The sequence below is a fragment of the Prionailurus bengalensis genome, unplaced genomic scaffold (genome assembly GCF_016509475.1).
Source record: "Prionailurus bengalensis isolate Pbe53 unplaced genomic scaffold, Fcat_Pben_1.1_paternal_pri Un_scaffold_49, whole genome shotgun sequence".
NCBI lineage: Eukaryota > Metazoa > Chordata > Mammalia > Carnivora > Felidae > Prionailurus > Prionailurus bengalensis.
In genome coordinates this window covers 78837-97285 of record NW_025091154.1, presented here as the reverse complement: position 1 = coordinate 97285, position 18449 = coordinate 78837, and the positions used below count along the sequence as shown (strand labels likewise).

Below are 18449 nucleotides of genomic sequence, written 5' to 3'. Positions count from 1 at the left end.
TGAGAGAGAGAGGCAGAGCACAAGCAGGGGAGGGGCGGAGAGAGAGGGGGACATAGAATCCAAAGCAGGCTCCAGGCTCTGAGCTGTCAGTGCAGAGCCCGACATGGGGCTCAAATCCACGAACTACAAGATCATGACCCGAGCTGAAGTTGGACACCCAACTGACTGAGTCACCCAGGCACCCCTAGAAGATGTTTTTCTTAATGATGGTCCATTGTTAAATATTGATGAACTTTCCCTGCTTTCTTTTGAACCCATCTGTACCCCCACCACTACTAAGGTTCCTAGCATATAAAGTTTAGTAACATTGATTTCTTTTTATTAGGAAAATTTATACTTTTTCTGAATTTATTGGGATTATATAATTAGTTTGATTTAACATTTTAGGTTTTACATTTCAAATTAGCATTAACGTTTACATAGTGTCTTGTGTTCTGGGCACTGCAATAAGTGCTGGGATACAACAGGAACATTACAGTGAACTTGGCCTGGGAGGTCTCATTGTCATAGGGAATATAGACATGCACATGTATTAATTATATATACATGTGAAAAGCACAGTCACTGAAGTATTATCAAAGCTCTGATATTAGGGATTTTGGAGGACCTGACAGAAGGAGAAAATGTTTGAACTGGGTTTAAAAGGTGGGTGAATTAAGAGTTCTTAGTTAAGGACGTTGTAGGAAAACGAGGTTGCTTGTTCAGAAACCCAAAGAAAAGCAGCACGTGGAAGAATAACATCGTCAGAGGTACTGTGGTGGAGATAAAGAGAGGAGATTGGCAGACTAGGGCAAACAAATAGGACTGTGAAGAGCTGTTTACATCATGCCAAGATGATTTATTTTACAGTCAGTGGGGAAATAAAGTGGAGGCAGGGATGGTAATATATTCTTTTAGGAAGACAGATCTGATACCAATGTTGAGGATGAAATGGGGTGGAGTGAGTGATAGTGTCCAGCAACCAAACCAGAAGGTGGTTGCAATAGTCCAAACTGATAGAAGGCCTGAACGAAGACAAGAACTGTGTATTTGGAAAGAATGGCGCAGATATGAGTGAGATTTCTCCTGTAAACTTAGCAGGACTCAGTAACCCATTGGATGTGGGAATGAATAAGGCAGTCGAAGGAAACGTGTTGTCAGATGATTAACAATATCCTCAGGTGAGCTTTAGGCAAGATGAGAAGTAGGGTTTCTAGTCGTTTCTCTACAGCAGCTCTAATTTTTCACCCTTATGGAGAAAACACATACATAATACATTTGAAACACAAATAATTTGACAGTAAAAAAAATAAGAAAAAGGACTAAATTTTATGAGAAAAACATAAAAAATCTGAATCCCAAAACTGGAATAAATTTCTAACATTTACAGTAGTACATATCCTATATAACATCCATGTCCGTTAATTTGTAAATTGAGGTGGGCTCAAATGTAGACTAATAAATTGTGAGGGAATTTATATTAGGGCATTTGAGTAAATCCAAATGCCACCCATTACCATTTGAAGTGTCCTGTATGAGCTCATGTCTGTATTCTCTTATTTGTCCTTTATATTCTTTGATGAATTAGAGATTGTGTGTTTTATCTTCATGTCTACTTCCAAAAATTTAGCAGTAGCCAATGAAAGGAGTTTTTGTGTTTGTTTTTACAACATAAAATGTAAATTATTTTTAAAATTTGGTCAGTGTCTGTTAATTACTGTTTGTCAGATAAAATTCCCACCACATTACATTATCTTCAGAAAGAACTGCATAGAATTTCTGTATGTGTTATACTGTGTTGAATTATCAGTTTTATGTATTTGTTATGCAGCTGAAGAGTTACAGCGGGTAACAAATGGCTCAGTGGGTATCAAGTGCTATCTTATGATTTGCTATGTTTTATAAGTCAAACACATGTCACAGTGTTAATCTCTAAACCATTCCAACAAAGTCTTCTGTCATAGTCACATGTGTGTGTATATATACATACACATACATATATGCTTATTAAAAGCTCCTACTTATGTGCAGATTTCCATTTGATTTTAAAGAATAAAAACAATGGATCACAAATACATATTTTTAGACTCAATAATATTATTAAAAATTAATATAAATGACTTTAAAAGCTAGTACATGTTAGGATTTAAGGTTAATATGTTTTTCACTTAATATGAAAATATCCCCAAAGAACATTTGTGGTTAGGTGATTGTTATTTGTACTTAAGAAGAATGCATGCACGTGCAAACTGGGGAGGTAGAGTGGGGGAGAGAGAGATTGAGACATTGAGATTCTTAGAATCTATGCTCAGCACAGAACCTGACACGGGGCTTGATCCCATGACACAGGAATCATGACCCTGAGCCAAAATCAAGAGTCAGGTACTTAACAGACTGAGCCACCCAAGCTTCCCAAACACTTTTAATATTTTTAGATTAAGAAGACATAATGTAACCTTTTTTACCACACTGTACTCCTCTGTACCCATAACAAATATGAAGGTATGATGCCATTAGAATTATTAGATCTTCCTACAGTAACTTCCATTGAGATCAGAAATATTAAGGCCTACCTCAGGTATAATATGATCAGAATGCTTGATTTAAAAATTTCTGAATGTTTAGTTTTTAACCTGAGGTCAACATGCCTCCCTGAATATAATAAGATTCCCTAAGTTTTAGGCAAAATCTGGTGTGAATGTATGTTTTTTTCCAGGGAAGAAAGACTGTTTTGCCCTAGATTGTCAAAATGGTTCATGGCCCTAAAATGATGGTGAATCACTGGGTTGGAGAATGCATTCTCATGTTTACTCTGATTTGCAATTGCTGTGACAACGTATTGAGTGCCACCAAGAGGCAACCTTAATGTATTTTTTTGCTTTTGTCTTACTGAATTGTGTATTTAAAATGAAACTGTACCCATGTATAAATATGTTTCTCCTCTCCCCTTCCTTGCCCTGTTTTTACAGTGCATTTTAACAGGAGATGGCAGTCAGCATGTATATAAGAAACTCTGTCTGTGTGCTGGAGCTAAGCCAAAGTTGATATGTGAAGGAAATCCTTATGTATTAGGAATCCGTGATACAGACAGTGCTCAGGTAACATTCTGAGATGGGGCCACGGGAAAGGAACATGAATATTTCATAGACTTCCTTTATTTGAATCAAAGTATTCCACTTACAGTGTTAATTCTTAAATTACAGAAGAGGTTTGTTTTGTGATCCATAAACCAGAAAATAGTTATAATGTTTTATTATTGCCAATTTCAGTTTGGTTGTAGCTGATAATTTTTCCTGTTTTTAGTCCCATGCTGATGTTCTGTGTTCTTTCCATTGTGCACTATCCCAGATATAATGACTAAGCTGAAGGTTATAACTTAACTTATACACACATTCATTACTGTATTTTGATTGGGAATAGTGATTTGTAGCCTAAATAATGTAGCAATCTTTTTCCACAAAGGTAAGGCGTATCCCAAACTTACTGTACTCCTTAGCAAAGAAATTAATATTCAGATCTTTGTGGTCCAGAATCATGACAGAATCCCAGAACTAAAAAATTCATTTGGTTTATTGTTCTCCTCAAGAACCATAGTAAACTATCCCAATAAGGTGAAAACTGTGTGGAACCTTCTACAACTTCTTCTGATAATTTATTGCAGGGCTTCAAGGTTTCTTGACCCTTCTTGCCAAGAAGCTCTTCCTGGTTTCCAGTCATAATACTTTGTCTTACCTGTAGCTTATTGTTGTAGTTCTGTCCCTAAGGTGATAATTTTATGTATACTAATAATATTTTATATTCTTGAAATTGATGTTTTCTTTCAATCTTTCTTAAAACTTTTTTAAAGCTTATTATTTTGAGAGAGAGAGAGAGAGAGTGTGAGCAGATGAGTGGCAGGGAGAGAAGGAAAGAAAATCCCAAGTAGGCTCTGTGCTGTCTGTGCAGAGCCCAACATGGGGCTCGATCCTCCAAACCATGAGCATAGCTGTGTTCCAGCGAGGCTGCCTACATACATGAATTCACTGACTGCTTATGATAATACTGTGTGACAGTATTACTCCCAATTTACAAATAGCAAACTCTAATAGATTATTTACCTATACTTAAATAGCTGTTATCAGAAGTACAATATAAACTTACGCCATTCATCTCCACATCCAGTGCTTTTAACAGATCTTTCTTATTTGCTGTCCTCAGAGAAAGGCTGACTGAAATTAACTTAATGTTTTTTTTTTTCTGGTAGAATTTTAAGCCAGTTTCAGTGATTATTTATTGAATATTACAATAAGTTTTTGGGTGAATTTAATAGAAATGGTAACTTGACATGGTAGGAAGAGGAAATTTAGCTATTGAGATGTCATCCTGATCCAGTGGGACTATTCTGTACTTACAAAAGTGCCATAAAAATGACCATGGCTTCCCTAAGCTCATTGTGATAATTTTTTTTAGGGGGCAGAAGAGGGGGGTAGAGCCATCAGTTAATTGTCTTATGATAAGAAAGTAGCATTTTTTTTTTTTCAATTTAGACATTATCGTGCCTGCTCTTAACAGCTTTATTTACATTATCCTAATGCTTACAGAGACGTAATGAAATACAGTCACTTCTTGTTTCCATTTATATTGAAGAAGCTGAGGCACAGAAGGGTTAAGCAACTTGGCCAAGTTACTAACTGGGGGAAGTTAGTAACTCCAGGGACTCTTAACCACCAAGCTGTTGTGCTTCTCATTCCTGTAAGTTTCGGTGTTGAGTGAGTCCAGGGAAGTGCCAACTGACAGACTAGAAGAAAAGGAATAACCCTGTATGTATACAGATCAGTGTCATCTTAGTAAGTTGGTTTGATCAAGTAGTTAGGAATGTGATGAACTAGAGCTAGTGCCTCTTGCTGCAATTCTGAAGTACTCTAGATGTAATGACGTAAAAAGTCAAATCATAAGAGGCATTGCTATAAAGGCAGTTTGTGTGACAGAGGAAAACATTTGTAATATTGGGAGGGTGTGTCCTGGCAGAGTGTGAAAGTGAGATTTTTGTTCCTTTGTAAATCAGGTAAAATTCGTACAATTTTAAGAACATTATCAGTGAAGCCTTTCTTCAAGTATTGCCCACTATTACAAAACACTATCTCATTTTCTTTTTAATATAGGAATTTCAGAAACAGCTTACTAAAGCCAAAAGAATAATGATCATAGGGAATGGTGGCATTGCACTTGAACTAGTGTAAGTATATATTTTTAAATATCATTTAAACACTACTCTATGACTCATAATTGTTGGCAGACTAGAAAACATCCTGTTCTGAAATTCAAAGATAAATAGAACTGTTTTTCATAGATTTTCAAGGAGAAAAAAATCCATTTTATATTTTTAGCTTCATGGAATTCATAGTTGTAGAAATGTCATTGTAAAACATGAGTTTAAGGAAGGTTTTAGGTCTCAAGGGGTCACAGGTGACTGGACAGATGTGATCCATACATGTGTTTGGTAGGCATGTACTATATTGAACAACAGTTTAAATGTGCACACCTTTAGAGATTTCTAGTCACAGTATCTACCCGTTTTATTGTTTACACCCATCCTGCTTCATTCATTTATAATGCTACCTGTTGGGCCCATGAAACCCACAGTGTGTTTGACTCCCTATTTCAAGATGTGGTACTCCCAGCTCTTGTTTTTTTGGAAGTTGAAAAATGTGAACCCATCAATTAATGTGAAATACTATCTTAAAATGATATTTCAAGTTTAAAGAACACTGAAGAATAAATATCCTGCTATGGTCTACAGAGCATTCATTTTCTTTATGATTTTATCTGCCATTGGATGGCTGAGATGGAATAGTCTGGACATTTTTAGGGCAGAAAGTTGAGTCCAACTACAAAGAGGACAAATTTGAATCAAAGTAATGAATTTGCCAAAGCCTTGTCCATTCCTATTCGCAGACTAGGTTTTTGCTCTTCTTTTTGACAGGATGGTGATTCCCAGTGGAAGCTTCTAAGAGTTCCTAGATTGCCTGAGTACTAGAGATGGCAATCATTCTTGTAATTATGAAATTTATGGCACTGTATGGAGAACAGAGAAAAAACTGGAGATTCAAAATCAAACAGGTCTAAGAAGGAGGCACATGACAAATTTTCTCCATCAGCTATCACCAAAAGTGTAACTGAATACTATTATTATTTACACTGGAAAATTTTCTTGCAGTCAGAAATGCTCAGTCTTAAAACATGTAATCCCATTCCTCATTTTCTTGAGGTTGGAGATATAAGACTATATAATCGGACAAAGCTTATAATTTTATATTGAATAAACTCTGATAGTTTAAGAAAGGCTGCATATAATGCGATTGTCTCAGCTTAGGTCCACTGAATGATCAGGTGTTTATCATCTCATGGTGAAAAATGCCATATACAAACCCTTTTTGCTCTTTAATAGCCCTTGTGTTCCCTTGAGGCTAATGCTGATTTTCTTCAGTGTACTTTTATTTCAATTACTGCCTCTGTTTTCTTCTTTACTAGTGTAGGTTAATCTTTTCTTTTCAGACATTTTTTTAATGATTTCAAAAAACCGTAATACTTCACTGTTTATTTTTTAAAAGTGGTTTTAAAAATGAAAGTATTTCTACGATATATGTGATACTACCTCCATGGTAATGTATCTCGCTGAGGGCATGGTTCATAGTCTAAGGGCATCTTGTGAGGTAGGACGTGTATAGATGTTACTCGTGGTTACTTATAATTGTGGGTGGCCATTGTGGGTGGCCTACTAGCCAAGCATTAGTATTTTAAACTATATTGATACTGTGTTATACTATTATATTACTTTAAAATTTAAAAAAAATGGTAGAGGAGTTTCTTAATAAAAACTAAGGAAAGTGTTTCATAATAACTATGTGCCTATATGTAAATTAAAATATGAAATTTATTACTGAATGTGTATTCTACTTTCTGCTCATCAGCAATCCTATGTGATTTGAGCAACATAAAATATTCACCAAATAATCTGAAATTTAGTAACTAAATATTTTTTTCTGCGGTAAGGGAGCAATTGTCACAAAGCATGTCAGGTGACCTGAAATCAGATGTACTAAACCTTTTTTTCTATCATTTATTTATTGATCAGTTTGAATCATTTATTGAGAAGTTAATGTGTTACATTATAGCAGTCTGTGAAATAAACATGGCAGTACTTTGTACCACAAGTAAATGTTAAAAGTTCTTAACACATAATACTCTTATTACCTCTATAGGTTCTGATAAAGTCCTAGTATAATTAGGATGACCATATATCCTGTTTATCGTGGATGGTCTCAGTTCATCAATTGTACCAAAACAAGTTATAATAGCAGAAAAATATAATGGACTTCAGGGACTTAGTGAAATGAATACTAAGCAAACCACATTCTCTGTGACTAAACGTAGAGATAAAACAGCAGATCCCCAGGAGCTCTGGCTGTCTCATTAGTGGTGATGGCCTGTACACACCATGGCCATTCTGCTCTTTCTTGATTTTTCTGTGAACCGGATCTTTCTTCGGCTGAATGGCTCAGAAATTATTGAGGTGAGGGGCGCCTGGGTGGCTCAGTCGGTTAAGCGGCCGACTTCGCTCAGGTCACGATCTCACGGTCCGTGAGTTCGAGCCCCGCGTCGGGCTCTGTGCTGAAAGCTTGGAGCCTGCTTCAGATTCTGTGTCTCCCTCTCTCTGACCCTCCCCTGATCATGCTTTGTCTCTCTCTGTCTCAAAAATAAATAAACGTTAAAAAAAAAAATTTTTTTTAAAGAAATTATTGAGGTGAAGGGAAGGGATTGCAGGGTAATGGTTCCTTTATAACAACGTTAAATTGTAGTTAATAACTCTGATTCTCTCCTTTGAGTACACAAAATATTTGTTACCAAAGAGTATGCTATTGTCAATACTGTAACCATATACCAGGGATCCATTCATCCATTATTGGTTACACTATAACCACATCAACAAAGCACTGCTCACTCCTGGGAACCGTGGGGAACATTCGTATAGTAACTGTTGGAGAAATTGAACCCTTAGAAGTAATGCTCATTGTAATGAAATTTTATTTGATACTCAGTTACACATGCTTGTCATTTTTATGTTCTTTCAAATAAACTGGATAAATTTATTGTTTATTCTACTTTAGCTCTTATTATCCTGAAAGAGTTTTACATTCTTCCTTATTTCTGTTTGCCTTAAAACACTTTCTTTTACCTTTGGAGAAAATTGTTATTTACAAAAAAAAAAGAAAAAAGATTCCTACTCAGACTTCTTAAATTGCTCTGAGTAACTTTATTCCTTTTAGGTATGAAATTGAAGGCTGCGAAGTCATTTGGGCCATTAAAGACAAAGCCATTGGGAATACTTTCTTCGATGCAGGTGCAGCTGAATTCTTGACTTCAAAGCTCATTGCTGAAAAACCAGAGGCTAAAATTGCACATAAAAGAACCAGATATACAACTGAAGGTAAGTATAGCATCTATTCATTAATTCACAGATGAAACTGTTTCTTAGCTGTATAGAAAAAGGCTATAAGAACATGGAATAAAAATACTACAGTTGAGAGACAGATACATAGATAATATTTATTTCCTGTCTCCATACACAAGATTTAGACTTTCAAGGATTTTTTTTTTTCAAAGTTTATTTTGAGAGGGAGAGAGCACGGATGGGGCAGGGGCAGAGAGAAATAGGGAAGGAGAGAGAGAGAAAGGGAATCCCAAACAGGCTCTGGCTGTGAGTACAGAGCCCAGTGCAGGACTCAAGCCCACAAACCCTGAGATTATGACCTGAGACAGAACCAAAAGTTGGATGCCTAACCAACTGAGCCATCTAGGAGCTCCTATCCAGGACTTTTTTTTTTTTTTTTTTTAATGAAAACTGTGTATAATTAAGACTGGAAATTTAAAGTGAATTAAATAAACCAGCCCATCTGCATCTTTGCAAACAGGTGGTACAACTGGATAGCACCTTAGGTAATTTTACAAAAAAAACAAAAAATGCAATAAGTTAAAAAGGAAATACAAACCTAGATTTTTATTTAAGAGGCTTTTTAAAATTTTTACCTTTTGGCTTATAAAATTCAAAAAATTCTGTAAGTGTTGAGGGTGCTAAAAGTTGACAAAATGTTTAAAAACTGTTGGCTAATTGTTTAATTGAATTATAACTCATATATTAGTTTCAGATGTACAATAGTGATTCAGTATTTTTATACATTATGACGTGATCACCTCTGTAGGTTTAGTTACCGTTTGTCACTGTACCAAGTTATTACAGTATTGACTATATTTCCTATGGTGTACTTTATATCCCCATGACTTATAACTGGAAGTTCATGACTTATAACTATGGTGTACTTATATCCCCATGACTTATAACTGGACTTATAACTGTTCACCTGTTTATCCTGTGCACCAGTTCCCTCCCCTGTGGCAACCACCAGTTTATTCTCTATATCTGAGTCTGCTTCTGCTGTGTTTTGAGTTTTTTTTTTTAAATTATTTTTCTAGTTTAACTTGCCTGCATTTATTGTAAAATTTTTATTGAAGTATAATTAACATACAGTGTTCTATTATTTTCAGGTATACAGTAAAATGATTCAACAATTCTATACATTACTCTGCTCATCATGATAAGTACACTCTTAATCCCCCTTGTTCCACACACACATCCCTTCACCCACCTCCCCTCTGGCAACCCCCCGTTCTCAGTTTTTGAGTGGGTTTTTTTGAGTCTCCTTTTTCTTTGTTTCCTAAATTCTACGTATGAGTGAAATCATACGGTACTTGTCCTTCTCTGAGTTATTTCACTTAGCAGAATATTCTCTAGGTCCATCCATGTTGCAGATGGTAAGATCTCATTCTTTTTCCTGGTGGAGTAATATTCCATTGTGTATATGTGTGTGTACACATACACATGCACACCACATCTTCTTTATCCAGAAGTCTGTCAGTGGACACTTGAGTTGATTCCTTATCTTGCTTGTAAATTATGCAAGTTCACATAGGGGAACATACATCTTTTTGAATTAGTGTTTTCATTTCCTTTGTGTAAATTCCCAGTAGTGGAGTTACCAGATCATGTGGTAATTCTGATAATTTTTTGAGGAACCTCCATACTGTTTTTCATAGTGGCTGTACCAATTTGGATTCCCACCAACCGTGCACGAGGTATCTTGTTTCTCTACATCCTTGCCAACACTTGTAATTTCTTGCTTTTTGATTCTAGCCATTCTGGCAGGTGTAAGGTGATCTGTCTCATTGTAGTTTTGATTTGTACTTCTCTGACTAGTGGCTTTGAACACTTTTTTATGTCCTTGTTAGCCATCTGTATGTCTTTGGAAAAATGTCTGTTCAGGTCCTCAGCCTCTTTTTTATTTTGGTTGTATTTGTGTTACCAAGTTGTAGGAGTTCTTTATACATTTTGGATATCAACCTTTTATCAGATCTCACCCTTCATATTGACCATGTATTTAGTATGGTTTATATTCAACACTTGATTGAAAAATTACCTGTTCTATAGCTCTATATCACAAAATATTAAAACAATCAATACAGATAAGTTAGTTTATGCTATATATGAGAATCCTGACATTGCCTAAAAGCTTGAGAACACAAGTATACTTCTCTGCCTGGAAGTTTTTATATCATTTGAATTTTGAATTGAGTTTTATCTTTTCAGGAAGAAAAAAGGAAGCACAAACCAAAGGTAGTGCTGGCAATATGGGCAGTGCCTTGGGACCTGATTGGCATGAAGGCTTGAATCTTAAAGGAACAAAAGAGGTATGTGTTCATACACTAATTAAACATGTGTAGATGGAATTTTAAATTCTTGAACCATTCGTTGAAGACTGGTTACAAATATAGTCCAACAACTGCTAGGTCACTTAAAATCCATAGTGCTAGGATAGAACCAATAGCAGCTGGCCCAGTTCCTTACCTTAAGAGATAAGTGGATATTTAATTCATCAAAAACTGACTGTTCAGAGTGGCCAAAATGAACAAATCAGGAGACTATAGAATGCTGGAGAGGATGTGGAGAAACGGGAACCCTCTTGCACTGTTGGTGGGAATGCAAACTGGTGTAGCCGCTCTGGAAAATAGTGTGGAGGTTCCTCAAAAAATTAAAAATAGACCCACCCTATGACCCAGCAGTAGCACTGCTAGGAATTTACCCAAGGGATACAGGTGTACTGATGCATAGGGGCACTTGTACCCCCCCAATGTTTATAGCAGCAGTCTCAACAGTAGCCGAATTATGGAAAGAGCCTAAATGTCCATCAACTGATGAATGGATAAAGAAATTGTGGTTTGTATACACAATGGAGTACTACGTGGCAATGAGAAAGAATGAAATATGGCCCTTTGTAGCAACGTGGATGGAACTGGAGAGTGTGATGCTAAGTGAAGTAAGCCATACAGAGAAAGACAGATACCATGTTTTCACTCTTATGTGGATCCTGAGAAACTTAACAGAAACCCATGGGGGAGGGGAAGGGAAAAAAAAAAAAAAAAGGTTAGAGTGGGAGAGAGCCAAAGCATAAGAGACTCTTAAAAACTGAAAACAAACTGAGGGTTGATGGGGGGTGGGAGGGTGAGTGATGGGTACTGAAGAGGGCCTCTTTTGGGATGAGCACTGGGTATTGTATGGAAACCAATGTGACAATAAATTTCACATATTAAAAACAAACAAACAAACAGTTGCCCTTCTTTTTAATTCTCCAGGCACAGAGATTTCTACAGTGAATATACCTGTCCTATTTTAAATTAATCTTTTCTTAAAGGTCACCTCCTATGCATTATAATATTTTACAGGTTATTTGATAAATTCTAAATACACATTTAATACCTTAATTGGATGATTTGCTTTTACTCATTTTAGTTATTAGGTGTTTGTTTTTAAATAATTGCTAAAAGGCTATGATATGTAAATACTGTAAGAAGCATACACGGGGTTCTTATTACTTTGTATGATTTCAGCCTCAGGTACTTTGGAGAGGAGCTGGCTTCATGTTATACCTCATTTTTGTGATAGAAATTATGCAAAATCAGTTCTTCTGCACCTTCAGATTCTAAGTTTAGTAGTATTTTTAAACTGAGCAGCAGTTTGGTTCAGTGAACATTATCTCCTACATACTTGGTACTTTACTAAGCTTCTGGGATATAATAGTAATCAACATAGATCTGCCCTCAAGAGGGTTTTATAGTTCTCTAACAGTTGAAATTTTTAGAAAATATATTTGTAATTATCAGTGAGGCTTATCTTAAAAAGCATCCCTTGGTGTTACCTGTCAGTGCAACTACTTGTTCTCTTAAGTTCTGAATGGATTTCTTCTTACTGCCTTCACAAACAGAAATCGAGATTATATGGGGGCATCCAGTGTGTTTTCATTTATATTTTCCATATGTTTCTACAAGTGTATTGTAATTTTTTTTTATCAGTAACCCAAATCAGTCTTTTGGGAAGTATTATTTATGGTAACCATGGTTTCTTTTAGTTTTCTCGTAAGATTCACATTGAAACTATGTGTGAAGTAAAGAAAATCTACCTTCAGGAAGAATTTAGAATTTCGAGGAAAAAGTCCTTGCCTTTTCCGAGAGACCATCATAATCAGCCAGTCACAACTGATAAAGGTAAGTAATTAAGAAAAAATGTAATAACCAGTAATTTAAAAGGAGGAAACTTAAACATAAAAAATAAACATGAGGAGCATCTGGATGGCTCAATCCGTTAAGTGTGTGACTTCAGCTCAGGTCATGATCTCACAGTTTGTGAGTTCGAGCCCCACTTCAGGCTCTGTGCTGACATCTCAGACCCTGGAGCCCACTTTGGATTCAGTGTCTCCCTCTCTCTCTGCCCCTCCCCCACTCATGCTGTGTCTCTCCTTCAAAAATAAACTTAAAAAAAAAGTAAACATGAAATCATTACTTAATGTAAGTCATTTCCTTTTCACTACTTAATCTTCAAGTTTCCTAATAATTGATATAGTGAGCATCACATTTTACATGGCATTCATGGTGTTTTGCCCACCACAACTCTGTGAGTCAAATGGAATACCTTGCAGATCAAAAAGAAACTAAAAAAACCTTTATGCTTTCAGAGATGAAGTGACTTCCCCCAAATCAGATTGAAAATCTGTAATTTGGGACTAATTCCTGTTCCACATCTCCTGTGAGACCTACCACTATTTGAAGAAATACACTCAAACTAGTGTGTAATATTCCATTGTTTTGAATTCTTTGAATTTTTCCACGGGAAGAGTTAATGTTACAGTTTGACTAAGAACAGTAAGGGAAAACATTGAAAAATGAGTAATGTAGTTGGGCTAAACTCTCTGGAGTATATAATGTATTAATATTTTTAGATAAATAATTTATAAAGTGATTATCAAATTTACTTTGTTAGAAAAGGTCTAGGTCTAAATTTGAAGGGAAAATGTTTAGAATGCTGTAATGTTATAAGTATACCCAAAACAAGGAGATAATGTTGATTGTATTATAATTGTTTTAGTAAATGTGTCTTATAAAAGTTATTAAGCAGTGTTGTTTTAAAGTACTCTCCTGCCGTTTTCTTTCACCCTTTATGCTAGGTATTATAGTCACATAATGCTATGGATAACTTGTGGTGATTATATTGGAGAATAAAGGTTTTGTTTATTTTGTTTTGTTTTAGAGGTATGGCCTGTATATGTGGAATTGACCAGTGAAAAGATATACGGCTGTGATTTCATTGTCAGTGCTACAGGAGTTACACCAAATATAGAACCTTTTCTCTGTGGCAACAATGTAAGGTGAAGTTTTTTTTGGTTTTTTTTTTTTTTTGTCCTGCTGTGAATATTTTTATATTTTTTTTAATGTTTATTTATTTTTGAGAGAGACAGAGAAAGAGTATGAGCAGAGGGAGGGGCAGAGAGAAAGGGAGACAGAATCCAGGGGAGGCTCCAGGCTCTGAACAAGCTGTCAGCACACAGCCTGACACGGGGCTCAAACTCACAAACTGTGAGATCATGACCTGAGCTAAAGTCGGATGCTTAACCGACTGAGCCACCCAGGTGCCTCATGCTGTGAATATTTTTAAAGTACTGTATGAAATTTAACTTTCAAGCATAAATAACTGTTCCTTGCTTTAGTGTAAAACTGTAACTTACGGAAGGTGAAAACAATTTAGATCATATTCATGTTTGGATTTGCAGTATTTCTTATTGCGTAAAGTCCTTAAGCAGCTAACATCCCAGCATAAATGTCATCATTGATGGGACATAATGCACAGTTCATTTGTCTAAAGGTTGGTAAGAGACTGACACCTATGGATTCTTACAAGTGATTCTTTTGGAGAAATGCTAAAATGCTAAATGCCTTTTAGCATTTAAAGCTCACAAAACTGGAATATTGTAATTATGAGTGGGGTAGTCACGGTTACTGAGTGTTCCTGATGTTGAAAGTCTAAAAATTTTTGAGTTGGTCTGTCTTAATAGCATTTTGATCCCCTGGAAATTGAGCTGAGTTATCTAAACTTACAGCTATTATTTACTTTCTCATTAAAGATCAGCATACCAAGGTGTACAAATATGACTTGTTCTTTTACTTTAGAATGACAAAGCCATCTTTCACTTTTCTTCCCATGTGTTCTCATAAGGAACATTGTTTAGTTTGATCTAGGCGAAGATGGTGGCCTGAAAGTGGATGATCACATGCACACGTCTCTCTCTGATATCTATGCTGCAGGTGACATCTGCACTGCGTCATGGCAGCCCAGCCCAGTGTGGCAGCAGGTAAGCCAGCATCCAGGATCACATCTTCAGATCAGAGATTCCATGTGATGGTAAAGGAGTTGCTACCAGCAAATCTAAATATCTGGTTTTCCAACTTTTTTTACTTTAAGAAGCTGTCATAGAGTTTTTTGTGACAATTAAAGAATTTTCCCTTTTGGTAAGTTATTACATAGTGATGGAACAGTAGTTTATCAGCCCTGTCCAGTGGAACTTTATGCGATGACAGAAATGTTCTGTACCTTTGCAGTGTCCAGTCAGGTAGTCACTAACTACGTATCTCTATTGAGCACTTGAGTTTAAATAGCTACATGTATCTAGTGTCTGCCAGACTGGACAGCACAGCTTTAGATTAATAATTACTGAGGTATAAACCATGTAGATAAATGATGACCCTATTCTGTCCCTGTGAGAACTGTGACTGAAAAAATTTCCTATAGGAAACAGCCTTCCTCAGCTGAACACCTCCATTGAACTGGGCATAGACTTCCTCCTAATGGTGGAGGAGAAATCCTTGAGGAAGATACTCAGACCGTGGTCATAGGTGAGGTGGTCTCAGGGGGAGGAGAGACACAGTAGATGTTACAGATAAAAGACCCAGGCAACACTCCGTGTGAGACCAGCTCCACAGGTAGGGATATTACTCCTTCAGATCAACCATGGAGTGTGAAGTAGCAGAAGAGCTAGATGTATTTTAAGAGGCAGCTTCATTACTTTGTGTGTTTTTACCTACAGCAGAGCTGACAATCATATAAAAGTGCTTTTAGCCTAGGGGCGCCTGGGTGGTATAGTCAGTTAAATGTCAGACTCAGCTCAGGTCATGATCTCATGGTTTGTGAGTTTTTAGCCCTGCATCAGGCTCTGTGCTGACAGCTGGGAGCCTGGAGCCTGCTTTGGATTCTGTGTCTCCCTCTCTGTCTGCACACCCTCCACTCATGCTTTGTCTCTGTCCTCAAAAAATAAATGTTAAAAAAATTTTTAATTTTTTTTTTTTAAAAGAGTGCTAGCTTGTTTTCAGTTTTCTCTGTAATCATTCTCTTTCACTTCTGTGACAGATCTGTCTGGGATTTTTTTAACGCTTTTAAACCGTTTAGGATAAATTACATCCTTAATGGGTGTCATAAACTCTGGTATAGTCCGTGTCCAAAAATGACAAGTGTCTCTTGAGTGAATCTAATAGACCCTGTCTCTTAATTTGCAGAAGCAGTAAATACTAAATAAGTACACTAATTAATCTGTTTTACACAGTCCGAGACACAGACTGAAGGGACCTTGAAGCTGGTATACATTGTTTATGTTTATAGAGGAGACTGAATTAAAAAAAAATATCAGAAATGATTGTGGTATTAGTTTTGCACACAAAAGGACATTACTAATTGCTTAGTGTAGGCTAGCTTATTTAAATCTCTTAATAGCCATTGAATAGGTGGTATACATTTTTGTTTCAGGTGAAGAAACTGAGGCTCAGTTAAATAAGTAGAAATAAAAACTTAAAAATCTCTTGACTTCCAAGGCCAGTGTTCTATGCAGGATCACTGATAACCTAAGGGAAGAATTTAAAATGAATTCCCAGCATTGGTTGCTGAAATCTGGTAACATTTCTTGAGGCTGTTAGGACACCAACTAATATATCGATCTGCCTGACCACTGAGGTTTTATTGCATGAGAAGCCTTAACTATATAGCACCAAAATCTAAGGATTAGGAAAAGGAATGAATTTTTCAGTGATCATTTCTCATCTCTATTTATGCTGATGATAAACTTACTCTGTGAGAGGAGACCAGTTAATTAGTATTATTCTTCCCTGGTGTACCCTGAAATGTTTTAGTTATAGTTTATTGAAACATACAGAGTTGGTATCATCCTTTAATTTTAGAATTCTCAAATAGCAGTATCAGTTTTGGTTAGTGTGGAATGGTGATTGCTTCTATGGCAAAGACAATCCAACTGGTCATCTGGCTAGCTAGATCTAACCAGTCTCAAGGACTCTCGATCGATATTGAAGCCCTTTAAGCAATTTTGTAAGGTTAAGGTGCTAGCATTTTTTAAGTATGGACAATGAACATTATATCTCATAACATTTTTTATTTCAGATGAGGCTGTGGACCCAGGCTAGACAGATGGGGTGGTACGCAGCCAAGTGCATGGCCGCAGCTACTTTAGGACAATCTACTGACATGGACTTCAGCTTTGAACTTTTTGCTCACGTAACAAAATTCTTTAACTATAAGGTAAGATAAACAAAGTAGTGCCTTTTTCTGCTTGTTAGCCTTTAATTATGTAATTTTATCATTTAAGTAAATATATGGTTTTAGTCATTTTACAAAAAAATGACATCTCATTTCTTGCAAATCGGTACCTGGTATTACTGCTGGTCTTAATTCCTAATCACCACCTACCTTCCTACGATACTATTTTATAGTTAAAGGTGGGGGGGCATCTCTTCTAGACTTACTCCCTGTTGGTGCATTTCTGCATTTCATTTGAGATCCATCCTTGCCTTGTAAGGGGAACTAATAGCTGTCATACTCAAGAATGAACCAGGTACTCTGCCATACTTATTTTACTCTGAGGCAAGTTTTTTCTTGATAATTTACTGATTTTTAATGTTCATATGTAGATTGTGTGTTAGTGTCATCTGTATAATAAATGCAGTGCTATTCTAGCATAACACAGTGTAACTACATACCATGTTTCCTTTTTTACTTTATCCCTGTGTTTAGGTTGTATTGCTGGGAAAATACAATGCACAGGGCTTAGGTTCAGATCATGAATTAATGCTGAGATGTACCAAAGGACAAGAATACGTCAAAGTCGTCATGCAGAATGGGCGCATGATGGGAGCTGTCTTAATTGGTGAAACTGATTTAGAAGAAACATTTGAAAACTTAATTTTAAATCAGATGGATCTTTCATCATATGGAGAAGATCTGCTAGATCCCAATATTGATTTAGAAGATTATTTTGATTAATAAAAGCATTTCAAGAGCTACATAATGTTCCAAATAACACAAAGTCACAATAAGGTAAAATTTAATACAAGTGATAATGATTTCAGTGGCAAAGTTAAAATACATTTTTTCTAACTTAAAACCTAGCACTTAATGTAAATTTAAGTTATTTATTTCTAATTTAGCTTTGGGGCAGATTCAGCTAGGTTGTGATCTACTTAGCCAACAACTTGGCCTGGTACACCAGAATCATTCTGATTGAAATGTTAGAGAGGGCTGTGGTTTCAAGAGGCTTATAGTTTGGTTTTACTTCTAGAAATGTAGCAATAGCTTACTTACTAATATCATTTGTATTGATACTTTATTCCTTTTGCATTTGGATTCCACAGCTGTTAAGAGCTGAAATCATTCCCTTTGTAATAAGCCTATATAAAATATTCCACATGATAACACTATCAACAGTTATGTAAAAATAATACGAGTTTATGTGAACTTTACATTTTTCTCATTTTATACTGACAATTTTTATAAATCATGATCTCAAGTGTTCAAGCCTTCAATATTAATGAAATTGTCTTAAACTACAAAATAATGGTGTATATGTACATAAAATGTTTTCTTGGAAAATTCGGAAACACTCTTTTCTTAGATTGCTGAAGCATGTTTGCAAACTTTTGGAAGTTACCTGAATTGTTTTCTTTCCTCCTTATCAGCTCCTTTAGAATGATACATTTGGGGGCGCCTGGGTGGC

At 36.0% G+C, this 18449-nt stretch overlaps 1 protein-coding gene and 1 long non-coding RNA gene across 3 annotated transcripts in view; one reads left to right on the top strand and one right to left on the bottom strand.

Moving 5' to 3' along the window:
* The window catches only part of LOC122478320 (pyridine nucleotide-disulfide oxidoreductase domain-containing protein 1), a 28633-nt gene extending 10308 nt beyond the window's left edge, over nucleotides 1-18325 (top strand). Inside the window, exons 4-12 of one of the 2 annotated variants that reach the window (XM_043571951.1) lie at nucleotides 2949-3077; nucleotides 5121-5194; nucleotides 8286-8446; nucleotides 10661-10761; nucleotides 12477-12612; nucleotides 13652-13764; nucleotides 14628-14750; nucleotides 16841-16978; nucleotides 17471-18325. In XM_043571951.1, coding sequence (XP_043427886.1) covers nucleotides 2949-3077; nucleotides 5121-5194; nucleotides 8286-8446; nucleotides 10661-10761; nucleotides 12477-12612; nucleotides 13652-13764; nucleotides 14628-14750; nucleotides 16841-16978; nucleotides 17471-17719 — 1224 coding nt within the window. In that variant the 3' untranslated portion in view covers nucleotides 17720-18325. Of the gene's footprint in view, nucleotides 1-2948; nucleotides 3078-5120; nucleotides 5195-5969; nucleotides 7532-7762; nucleotides 8447-10660; nucleotides 10762-12476; nucleotides 12613-13651; nucleotides 13765-14627; nucleotides 14751-16840; nucleotides 16979-17470 lie in introns of those variants that run through there. The other variant, XM_043571952.1, reaches the window with a different exon arrangement.
* Nucleotides 818-18433, bottom strand: LOC122478321. The gene is made up of 2 exons (XR_006295935.1): nucleotides 18384-18433; nucleotides 818-1228 (listed from the first exon to the last, which is right to left on the bottom strand). It is a non-coding gene; the product is annotated as an uncharacterized LOC122478321 (long non-coding RNA).
* Between the last annotated feature and the right edge of the window lie 16 nt (nucleotides 18434-18449).